The 12,356-nt window shown below is 39.6% G+C and overlaps 1 protein-coding gene across 18 annotated transcripts in view; it reads left to right on the forward strand.

Annotated features, from left to right (window-relative positions):
• PBRM1 (polybromo 1) overlaps positions 1-12,356 on the forward strand; it is an 80,485-nt gene that overhangs the window by 11,108 nt on the left and 57,021 nt on the right. For 5 of the 18 annotated variants that reach the window (XM_029996049.2, XM_041118823.1, XM_041118825.1 and 2 more), the window contains exons 1-10: positions 74-134; positions 2,760-2,891; positions 3,954-4,109; positions 4,838-4,935; positions 5,513-5,660; positions 8,008-8,151; positions 8,858-8,974; positions 9,551-9,619; positions 10,378-10,476; positions 11,592-11,677. In XM_029996049.2, coding sequence (XP_029851909.1) covers positions 2,844-2,891; positions 3,954-4,109; positions 4,838-4,935; positions 5,513-5,660; positions 8,008-8,151; positions 8,858-8,974; positions 9,551-9,619; positions 10,378-10,476; positions 11,592-11,677 — 965 coding nt within the window. In that variant the 5' untranslated portion in view covers positions 74-134; positions 2,760-2,843. Of the gene's footprint in view, positions 1-2; positions 135-2,759; positions 2,892-3,953; positions 4,110-4,837; positions 4,936-5,512; positions 5,661-8,007; positions 8,152-8,857; positions 8,975-9,550; positions 9,620-10,377; positions 10,477-11,591; positions 11,678-12,356 lie in introns of those variants that run through there. The other 13 variants (XM_029996051.2, XM_041118824.1, XM_041118826.1 and 10 more) reach the window with 8 other exon arrangements.

Here is a 12,356-nt window from a genome sequence, read left to right on the forward strand (position 1 = left end):
GCAGCGGCGGGCTCGGCGGTACGGAGAGGCGGCGGCGGCGGCGGCACCGAGGGGCAGCGGCAGCAGCGGTGGCGGGGCGGGCGGCGGAGGGCGAGTGCGGCCGCGGCTGTCGGAGGCGGAGCGCAGCCGGCTGGGTGAGCGGCGCGGCGCCGGAGTCGCGCAGGCGGGGCGGCGGGCCGAAGCCAGGAGGCCGCTGCCTCCCTTTGTGTGGCCGCCGCGGGGAGGCAGCGCCGCCCGGCCGCGCAGCAGCTCCGCCGCGGCGGGCCCCGCGCCGGGCCCGCGGGCGCCCAGCCCCTCCGCCTTCTCCCGTCACCTTCCCCCGTCCCCGCCTCCCGCGGCGACCCCGACCCCCGGCCCCGGCCGCGGCCCCCCTCGGCGTGGCCGTCCCTCAGCGGCGTCCCGGCCCCGGTGTCTCCCTCGGTTCCTCCCCGCGGTGTCCTCCCCGCTGCGCCGTCCCGTCCCGTCCCGTCCCGTCAGCGGGCCGAGCTGGCAGCGGTGACAGCGGAGGCCGGGGCCTCCGGAGCGAGGCCCGAGGGACGGGAGCGGGTCCTGCCCGGGGTGGGTGGCAGCGCGGGTCGGGGAGGGGACGTCGTCCTGTCAGGCCGTGAGGGCGCAGGCTGGCCCGGTGCCCGAAAAGGTATTTTTCTTTGTCTCCTTCGTCTCCTGCCAACAATAACACCTCATAAACTGAGCAAGGTGCGAGCCGGGTGCAGGCGGGGGCCCGCCTGCGGGACGGTTCGGGAGAATTGCGTGTTTTGCCTCTTTGTTTCTTGTCCCAGTGTAGATAAGAGGATCGATGTGCTGTGCCTCTCACTTCTTCACCAACTTTCTCCTTTCATAGCGTCTGGTTGTTGCCCTCCCCCTTTTCCTATGTTGTAGCGGGTTTCAGTGTGATCGGTAATCGGGGGAAATTCTGGCTGTGTTTCCCTCCCGTGTTCCGTTGGCTAAATTTGGCATGATTTAGCGAGTATTTCTGTTGAAACGTGGGAGATCCTGATAACGATAGAATACTTTCTGTGGTATCTATCGGCTTTTAGCTTTTTTCTACTTGGAGGCAGAAAATGAAATGTGAGCTAGAACCTCATTGGCTTGTTTTAGGCGTGTTATTCAAGTGCATGTAAAAACTGTTCATTTAATGAGGTCAGACTGGGTAATACTTGTGGCGATCAGTCTAATACAGCTTTCAGGAGAGGCAGTCTTCCACCCGTTGTGTATATATTAGTGTACGTGTATATCAGTAATGGCCAAAGCATTTCTTATAGAGATGTCTGTGGTTATGTGACATTTTTATGGGCGGTCTGAGCAATTATTAAGAAGACGCTCAAGCTCCTGTTGCACAGGAGATGCCTTGTTTCTAGCGGTGGAGATTCTTGGTGTGACTGTTGAGAGATTTGTGAGTTAGCAGTTACATTGCAGAAGAAAGTCTAGGAGACATGTTCTTAAGTAAAACAGAGTGCATTTCTGTGCACAGTAGGATTATCTGTGTTTACGAGCATGGAGATCTAGAGAGAAGTTTGCATTTTGGAGCCTGATGCTCGGTAGGAGTTTTACGTAAGCAGTTCTCTCACTGAGTATTCATGATGTTCAGACTGATATGTGTTTTGCAACGTCCTCGGTTATTAGAGGAGAAAAATGGTTTTGGAGGCTGTGTACAGAATGGCCAGGTGTTTTGATTATAGAAGTGTACACCAGCGTCTGCGTATGGCTGAGAGCTGCAGCATACATGCCTCAGATGACGGACATGGAGAAGCCTATATGCAGTTTGCAGGCAGGTGCTGGCTGGGGGGTCCCCAGATCTTTATTTCAGGATGGGATTGGACTGAGTGTACTTTTGGGTTCCTGGGTGAATCAGAATTATTGATTCCATTAGTCCCTCCTGCTTTTCTTTCACAACCGAGAACTTGTGTTTTCTAGCAGCCTCCACATCAGCACACGCCTAGTGTTAGCCATTCGATACTGTAGCTCTCGGATAGAAGTTGGAGGCAGTGCCAAAAGCGACGGGCTGATTGACCGTTCCTGAGATGAATTGCCTGCTAATAAAGCACAGAGTTTCCCTGTATGTGCATGTTATGCAAATGTCCAGAATACCGAAGAGGGAAACAGTCTCTCTGGGGTTTGATTGAAGACAGTAGTTGTATGAACTGAATAGAAGCAATCATTTTGCCATAAAATGGTTCTGTACATTTCACGTGGAATTTGTGAAAAAAATCAGACTTGGAAACTGCTTAGGAATTGAAACAGGTATATCTTTAGTGAACCTGTATGACTGGATATTTAATGTTGCTTACTTATGAGGATAAAAATCCACTCTGAAGACTGCTGGAGGTGCATCATCACTAGAGAGTCTATTAAATGTTTCTTGACTTTAAAAATTATTTTCTTATTGTTATAAGCACTGTACTACTTCAGATTCTGTAAGTTTTACTGCTTTCTGGTTTTTACTCTCAGGTCAAATATTGCTTATGTTTACTTCTCCTCTCCTTCATGAATCATTCTCTAGCAAGTGGCTAGAAATCTGTAATACGTATTCAGAAACATTAGAGAAATGTGTTTTTACTGTAAAAAAGACAGAAATGTCTAGCGTTCTGTGTACAAAATTACTTTGTAGAGTTTCTGCTAGGCTAAAAATAGTTACCTTCTGTTTCTTGCTTTTTTTCTCTGTCACTGTAATTATTCAATGTATTCTTTGATTTTATTCTTTAATTATCTATCTACTCTCAGTTTTCTTCTCTCTCTCTTTCCGTTTTCTTGTCTTCCAGTTTTGACTGTACTAACACCATTGCTGGTTAGCTACTCTTAGAGTGTTACCTTCTCCCAGTATCTGTACTTGGCCATCAGACACTATGAGGAGACTGGCTTTTCGAGGTGCTGGTTGTACTCTGGTAAATCTGGTAAATTATTGATTGTATGTGCACCATTCTCTCCATTCCTCTGCCTTAGGCTTTTGCTTTTCTTTATCCTAACTGTTAATTATTCCTGCCTTATTCTTATTCATCTCATTTGTGTGCTTGAAATTAATTCTGTCTCTAACATAAATGCTCAAATGCGGTTATGTTGTGCTGCTATACCTTGTAAATCAACTGTGTGCTTCCTAGAAGAAATTCCTCGATTTGGTTGGAAAACGGGTATAGGCTGGGATAGATGGATCTATTCTTTCTTCAGCCTTTGAGACAGCTACAAATAAAGATATTTTTCTGATGCTGTAACTGGAAGTTGGGAAAGAGCCAAGAACTTGTTCCGTAAATCACCATAGTTGTTGGATGGTGGTTATTCATTTGTCACTGGGTTGGTAAATGGAAAACTATGGCCAATAAAGGAGGTGGCTTTTTCTACTTCTTGGTGATTGAGCCATTCATCCTACACATAAAGTGGGAGTGGTAGGTCACATGATGGTCCAGACCTTTTTTTGGCTTCAGTCTAAGACAAGGTATTCAGTAGCTGTTTGAATTTTCATTTGTAATTTGTTTTCTGTGTGTTTTTTTAGTTTGTTTGTTTGTTTGTGGTTTTTGTGTGGTTTTTGGTTTTTTGGGTTTTTTTTAATTTGATGTGGAATTACATGCATTTACACCAGAACTAAGCGCATGTCTCTGTACAGCTTTTTCCTTTTAAGCAGCGGTTCTCGCTTAGTTATCATGCATGGGATGAGGTATCAAAATGTAGATAGTTTTAAGAACATATCCTAGTAAGAGCTGCTAAATTAATCTTCATCACGGAGAGCCCTAGGCTTCCTGACATTTCTGTCATCGGTTACATTAAAACTGTAGGACCACTTTGGTTTCCCTTCACTCTTGCCAATTTTCAAAAAGCTGGTGTTTAGATATATGGCTTAACTGAACTCTAGTATATAACAAACATATGTGACTCATCCTAAGCATTGCTAACTTTATAGTTAGCTCTCACCAGAGAGTTTAGATGCAATGCCATGAGTTTAAGAACGTCTCTCTTCATTATAGAAGAAGTTGGATTCCATGGGTTCCAAGAGGCGAAGAGCTACCTCGCCTTCCAGCAGCGTCAGTGGAGGAGACTTTGATGACGGCCACCACTCCACGAATATACCAGGCCCAAGCAGAAAGAGGAGGAGACTTTCCAATCTCCCAACTGTAGATCCTGTTAGTACCTTCTTATTATGCACAACTTTTTTGAGGGGGGATACTGTATCCCTGCCTGGGAAATGCTGGATTGTAAAATGGATGATCGTATGTAGCACATACACACTGGCCCTGAATCTGTTGTTGCCTTTGTTTAGGATCTTGTTCAGCTTTGGCTTGTTCTTGTCTCCCCAGTTTCATCTTTTTCTTTCCCATTTTCCTTTTGCTGCTTTTTTTGCTGATGATTTTAGCAGATGGAAGGATGTTGGAGAAGGAGCTGAAATCATAACATGCAGAAGTTGAGAGCTGTGTCTGAATAGCAAATGCAGAGAGAGATAAGTGGGGAACGGCACAGGCAGCGATTGCTGAAGTGTACAATGTCTCTGTTATGCCTTTGATTTAGTAGTCTAATTTTAATTAATTGCAGGGCAGAAGAACCCCTGTTGTTGTTTTAGATGTCTGTAACTCGGAGAGAATTGTACTGAATTAATTTACATTTTGAGTGTGTTCCTTAGAATTAGCATTGAAAGAAAGCTCTCTGTGTTCAAAAAAATAAACTAAAATTCTGCAGTACCTGGCATACTTGTCAGGTATCGTACTAATGTATGAGATGCGCTGATTTCTTGACACTTCTGCTTTAGAGAACGCTGTGGATTGGCAGCTTGTCTTTCCCATTGTAAGCAGGCTTTGATTTGTTACCCCCTTAAGATTTTCTCCTTTTTCATTACTTTGTTGTTCTTACATTTTAGATTGCTGTATGCCATGAACTTTACAACACCATCAGAGATTACAAAGATGAACAAGGCAGGCTCCTTTGTGAGCTTTTCATTAGGGCACCGAAGCGAAGGTAAGACCATGGTTCTGGTTAAGCCTTGAATGTGAGATTTAATCAGGGAGTAAGTAGATATTGAGGAATACTTCAGCATTAATAGCTGTGATAAATTTAAGCTAAATTTGTCATAGTTTCACACCAGTGTTTGATCCGAGTATTTGGTGTAATTATTCAATGGGACATGCTAACACTGGTGCCCTTTTTCAGTCAAAAAAGGATACAATGAATTAATTTAAAATGTTTCTTGTGACACCTGCCTAAAACGTCTATGCCTTTGACTATAAAATATTCCACATAAGTGGTGGAATGTAATGCTAAGGGCATATCTTGGGAAGATTAATAGAAGTGACCTTTGCAAATGCAGTAGATAAAGTAAGAGACTGAATTTTATCTCAAACTCAGAAAATTGAGGATGATAACAGAACATGTAATAAAGTAAGCCTACTAATAGACCACTGTCCAGATCTTTTAGCTGTAACAAAAACTTACTGGAACTTTCTTTGTTTTATTTAGTCAGACACATACGAACTTTAGTGCTGTGGTTTTGGTTTTACCACTTGGAATATAATGCCTGTTTTTGTGATTGCAACAGAAATCAGCCAGATTATTATGAAGTGGTTTCTCAGCCAATCGATCTAATGAAAATCCAACAAAAGCTAAAGATGGAGGAATATGATGATGTGAATGTGCTGACTGCTGATTTTCAGCTTCTCTTTAACAATGCGAAGGCTTACTATAAGGTGAGGAAAATACATATAAAGGCTCAAATTCATTGTAAAAGTGGTAGAGACATGTTCAAATTCTTCCTTGGTTTGGCAAAAAAACTTTTCAATTTAGCCTTTGTTGTTGGTAAGAGAACAGCATACATTGCAGTTATTTGCATATATATTCCCGTACGGTTGACTGTATCTTTGTAAGATGTCCTACCATAGGAATCTTTTTATGGAAAACTATAGAATAATGTGGGGAGGATCTTCATGTAGTTTTCCAAAAGAGAGAGGAAACAAAAAAAGAGATGTAAACTGAGAAAAATACTCTTCTATCAAAGCTTTCCCATTTCACAACACACTCTGTCTAACCTTTTGGAATGGAAAAAGATTTTTTTTTTTTTTTTTTCCTCAAAAGGAAGAGTTTATAAATAAGCAAGCACACAGTAGGAGCGTTGAATCTTTCTCTTTCACTGGCCACTTAATAATATGAAAAAAAGGCACCTTGATTATCGTGGTCAGTGTTGATAGATTGTGAGTGTACATGATGATACATTTCATCAAGGTTGCAATCCCCATGTCCATTCCCTCAAACTGGGTGTATGTTTTATTTTAGATGTTAATGGTTTTCATTGCAGTTGCTGTAAGGAAGTGGGAAAAAAAGATTGGATTAATCTTGTTTAATGGAAGGCTATGTTAAATACATAAAACAGTGAAATTGTATTTAGTGACTGAGATGATACAGCAAATCTAAAACTGCTAATATTACCTTTCATATGTCTTTGACTTTGGAGATGATCCAAATGACTGCTTTCTGAGTAACCCAACCAGCCTAATGAGGTAACATTCAGAAAAGCAGTGTTTATTTTGTTTATGTTTGTGTGTGCGTGTAGCTTTTTGAAAAACAGTCAGATTTATGGATTAATGCATTTGCACATTCTGGTCACAGTAGAAAAAGCACAAAGGTTTCCAGATTCATTGTGTACTCCCAAAGCTTTGCAAGGCACTCGCCCATTAATGTTGGCTTTTTCATGGTTTCTACTGAGGGAGAAGTCCTTGATGGCAGGAGAGAATGATTAGAACTTTACAGAATGTGTGCTGCCTTTGCCTACAGAATAGCGGACTCAGAATTATGCCTGTATCATAAAAATCTTGCATGTAGAATAGAAACAGGTAGTCATCATTCTAGGATGAAGGAATGTTGACGTTTCCAGAGAAATTTTGGAGTTGCGAGCTGGAGATATGACACACAAACGTAGCCTCTTCTTTTTTTGTCTTTTACCTTACCCACGCGGTTCCAATGACGCATATAAAACAGGGACAGCTGATTCATTGTCAGGGTCTTTATTGCAGCAGGTGTTTTATTGGCAATGCTAGATTCGAATGCAAACCTTTGGTTTTTTAGTATTTCAGTTCATGTCTTAGACTTTTGAGCATCTTGCATTAATATAGAAGGAAGGAGACTAGTGGAGCAGAATACCCTTCAAATCTGTTCCTCATAATTAACACCTGGTCTAACGTCTTGAGAATATTTAAGCCTAATAAGGTAAGCTTAAGAATAGTTCTCATGTTGGTTTCTCATTTGTATTCCAAGCTGTCAGAGGTTGAGAGAGTGAAGTAAGAAGAGCATAATCAGCAGTAATAAGGTGACATATCTGCAGGAATACCTGAAATAGAGGTTAAGTGACAGAGGAAAGGGAAAGAAAAATACATAAGAGTGGAAAAGCAGTCTTTTTTCTGGGTAGTGTTCTTAAGTAGTAATGTTAATAGGCACATGCTTGTCTGCCCCTGCCAACTCTGTATTTACAAAACTTAATTTGCTGACTCAATTCTTCTAGCTCTTCCAAAAAATATACTTAGATGTGTACCCAGGTGGTAGCATCTTGTCAGGTTCTTTGGAATTTCACGGTTAATGCTGAGTGTAAATCATTGCAGTGCTTTCAGAGATATTGGCACATTTGTTGGCATTCTTACTCTGTAGAAATTAATTTTCAAGTGCTACACAATCGCAGCAGTACTGGCTAAAATCACATTTCTGGCATACTGATATTTAGTCTATTTTAAATATCAAGTGTTATGCTTCAGCAAAACCTAATGATTTCTCCAGATTCGTCTAATAGGCTTGTACAAGACTGGACCCAAGTAATTTTATTGCTAAGTTTTCTAGAAAAACTTAAATGCTTTGGAGTGATAGAGGTTATATTTTCTAGTGCTTATTGCGATTCTTAACATCTCTGTTGAAGAATGACCGAAGCAGGAATTTCCCAGGTTTTCCATTATTTATTTAATGCATTTAGTACCTTTTAACTACTAATTTATCAGTTTCCTTCAGATAAGAATGATCTGAATTTTGAGTAGAATGTTTGATTTGTTTTTGCAGCCCGATTCTCCTGAATATAAAGCTGCCTGCAAATTATGGGAGTTGTACTTGCGCACAAAAAATGAATTTGTTCAAAAAGGTGATGCTGAGGAGGAAGACGAAGATGAGGAAGGACACGACAATCAAGGCGCAAATTCTGAATTAGTAAGTGTGGGTGGGCATAACAGCTGTAGTTGGAAGAGGCCGTGGCTGTGTATGGCACCTGACTCTGAGAGGGAGATTGGCCTCCATATGTGAAAAAGCATTAAGTCTTTTCATAGTTAAATTATGCCCCAAAAGGTATTTCTTATACAAGTTAATTAGTTAATAATTTCACAGCATTGTATGTGTGTTTCACTTTTGCCTAGCAAAAAAAATTATGAGGTTTTCTGATACAGATAAAACGTGGTTTTGGTTTAGTTGAAACTAATATGGTGTGTGCCTGATATGCCAACATTGAGATTTGATGCAAGCAACCTTCATGTCTAATGACATCGTTTTCCAGCGTGTGTCCCATTCAGTTAGTGCAGCTGTTCCTGGAGTGTTTTATAAGCCAGATAGGATGATAGGAAGTTTGGGCTTGTCTAGTTTTTGTGATGTTGGGATGCATATTTTCATTAATGTTGACAACCAAGTCTATTCTAACAATATGTAATATATGTCTGACAGTCTGCAGTGTAAATGTGAAATTGATTTTTTTCTCATGTGCTTTACCTAAATGCATGAACAATGTTGTTTTCAAAAGTTGTGTCTGTGTTTTATAGCTGATTTTTTCTGTCTTTGAAAAGTAAATTAATATATTTCAGTGCAACCTGAAGCACTCCACTATGGCTGCTATTAAAACTTCTTCTGATTTGATTTCTTATACTAGTCATCTCCAGGTTACCTGAAGGAAATTCTTGAACAGCTTCTTGAAGCTGTAGCTGTTGCCACAAACCCATCAGGACGCCTCATAAGTGAACTGTTTCAGAAACTTCCTTCTAAAGTGGTGGGTATTTTATAATATTGGTTGTGTTCTAAGTTGGAAACCTGGACATTTATGTAACTGATGTTATATGCTATGATGGGCACACTCAGGGTGCAGTTCTTTGTTACTGTCTCATCAGTGGCAAACTCCAGCTGTTTTTAGAGCTTCCCTCCCTTCTTTGCTCTGACCCACTCAATCCCAGCCCTTCACTGTAGATTGGGGCTTGCCCTGTTCTGCCAGTTTCGGTAATTGGCGTTTTTTGATGCAGAGTTTTTAATCTTTGTAAGTATGTCTGATTTCACTGTTCTGTTTCGGGGTGTGGTGTAACAAGTTTAACCAGCAAAATAAATACTCTGAAGACCTTCACCACATATTTGGCTTTAAGGCAGAACAGTTCCTTTATGTCAGTTTATTGATGAATTCTAATTCCTTCTATCTGCCTTATGATCTGGCTTGCCCAAACTGAAGCCTAGTGCTATGTTGATGAAGCTTACACTGTTCTTATCTGCAATTCATCTAATAGCTCATTCTGTGAGCTATTAGAACAATAGCTTTGTGACTGTTTATAGTAATATATAAATTATTTTTGTTTTCCAGCAATATCCAGATTATTATGCAATAATAAAGGAGCCCATAGATCTTAAAACTATTGCCCAAAGGATACAGGTACAGTACGTCAATGTATCAGAGTATAGACTTGTTTAACAGTAAGCATTCTGAAATTGTTAGAAGCCAAATTTTATGATGGTAGGAAAGGCAATGTGTTTTTCCCCTGCTGTTTGAAAATCTGAACACTATGCTGATTTAATGTTCTGTGCTGGGTTAATGCTGCAGAAGTAGCTGTGTTGAAGATCAAGCATCATAAACTGTAGTGTGCTGGCATTGAGCCTGAATATCGTGGATTTCTTGATGTTTAATGGTTTAAAGTAGTTCCTTGGCAAGTACTGCTAATGTAAAACACTGAAGTATTGAAGCTTGGTTGTGCATTATCATCACCTACTTTTGTTGTAGTGCTATAAATAAATGTTTTGTACTGATACATTTTTCATCTTACTTCTCCAGTAATTTGAAATACTGTTCTGTAATTCTAGCATTTTGTGTAATAGTGAGCACACAGACTAATTGAACTAGCAAATAAAGGTAAAATAACATTTTGTCAGAACCCTTCAAAATTAAGATAATCTAATTTATTAAGTATTTTTTCAATCTTTTACTTAGCATTCGTAAGCTCTGTAAGGACTTAGCACTTTCTTTTTGATGACTTTTTCCAGATGCTTGTCTGTCCTCTTTATAAATATGTTCTTGTTTTTCTATAAATGTTCCCTTTATTCTATACGAATTCCCTTTGCTTTTCACTATTGACTTAGTGCTCATGCTGTCTGAAGTTTGCCACTTTAACCAGTTACTTTTTTTTTTTTGTGTAGAATGGAACTTATAAAAGCATTCATGCAATGGCAAAGGATATCGATCTTCTGGCAAAGAATGCCAAAACCTACAATGAGCCTGGATCACAAGTATTTAAGGTTAGTTTCGGTTGTTAATAGTTTGATTTGCGTTCAGATTTTCTTTACTACTTTCTGTGCTAATTGATCCTTAAATAAATCTTTAGCATAAGGACTCTGTTTGCATTTTTTTAAAAAAAAGCTATTAGTGGCTTTTCCTTTGTTTGTATTGCTTTTAGTATAATTGGGGTGTCATTTTTTTTTCTTGAGGTGTATGATTTTTTCCAATTAAATTTTATCTCGGGATATGAGTTATGTGGCTTCTTTGGAGGAATGGAGGATTCCCGTACTTGTGATTGAAGTTGAAATGGCTGAAACTACATGTTCAAGTGATAGTGGTAGCACTCAGCTGTTAACTTCTTTCCAGATTGCAGGAACTGTTTCATCATAACCTTAAAAACTAGTCATGCATTTTTTGCAGGGTTTTTGAAGATCCTCTTCCTTTTAGCCATATTTTTGTGACCAGATTGCACCTGCTATCTTTTTCATACTTAGTTCACCAGCATTTTGTGTACAAATTATCACATCGCTGTTTCCATACACTCTGGAAGTAGGAGAATTTCAGTGGTAAATTATTCCCTTGTGTGTTCGGTTTTAAAGGCTTTGTAGTGAGAGACCTTGTATATGTATAACACTGTTATTTAAGTGGTTCTTGGACTTTTCCAATGGCACTTCTGTTTGGACTGTAGTTTCAGTTCCTAGTGACGTTACTGACACTTGTAACATCGCTCAAAGTTTGTAATCTCTATTTTGTGAACTCTTACTCTGAATATTGAGTCCACGGGTATAGAATGAGAGCATTATAAAGCTTGGTAATGGTAGTATCTTTTTGATTGCAAAGGCACAGAAACTCATTTGCCTGTTTAGTTCGAAGTGGTATTCGCGTATATTTGCAAATTGTAGATTTTTTTTAAAGTATATGACAAAAAATGAGCTCGAAGCTACTCAGCTATTCTATTCAGTTTTTAGAGGCCACTGTGGGTGTATTTCAGGCAGACTTTGTTCTATGCTTCCTTTCTCATGCAAAACTGTTTTATATCTAAATGTAAAAACGCCTCCATTTTTGTTTTAGATTTTTAGATAGATGGGTAAACCTGACTTTCAACATTAAACAAAAAAATTCTTTTAATTGACAGGATGCAAATGCGATTAAAAAAATATTTAATATGAAAAAGGCTGAAATTGAACACAGTGAGTTGGCCAAGTCAAGTCTCCGAATCAGGTACTGCAAATAGAGTTCTTTTTACAATCTCATATAAAAATGTCTATAGACATTCCCTTAATTTTGCTGTGGAGAATATAGTGGGAAATAATTGCTTGAAAAGTTAGTTTATTGTTGTTTAAAAAGTTATAAATAATAAAATAGTTTTTGGAAGGAATCTTTTTACTGAAATACTTCTGTGGTGAAATATTTCTGTGATGTACTTGATTATGAAAAACAGTGTCAGTGGATCTTTTATAACTTAAGCTATGGCCACCTTCCACCACATGTGTTTATAAGTTAATAACAGAAGAGGAATAGTGAAGAACAAGGTGCTTTGATGGGCTTTGCTTTACGAAAAATGCTGGATATTCTTGAACCTTGTTAGGAGCTGCAACATAAGAGCTCACAGTTAATTAGGTAGGGGCAGAAATATAGGAACAAGACTGCAGGCAAAAAATATTTAGAGGGAAGTCCACATTATATAAACTCTTGTTTGAAAACCAATTTCTAGCTATGAAAAGAGGCACAGAACACTGAAGATCTGGACTTATTAATCAGTGAAGCATAGATTTGGTCTTGAACAGGCAGGTATAAAACACTGTTGATAGGTCTATTTGTTTCATGCAATGATTTTATTTAGGAAATAACATTTTCTTCCTGTGACAATCCATAGTGTACAGAGAAGTGACGCAGTCAT

Source organism: Aquila chrysaetos, chromosome 20 (assembly GCF_900496995.4).
Source record: "Aquila chrysaetos chrysaetos chromosome 20, bAquChr1.4, whole genome shotgun sequence".
NCBI lineage: Eukaryota > Metazoa > Chordata > Aves > Accipitriformes > Accipitridae > Aquila > Aquila chrysaetos.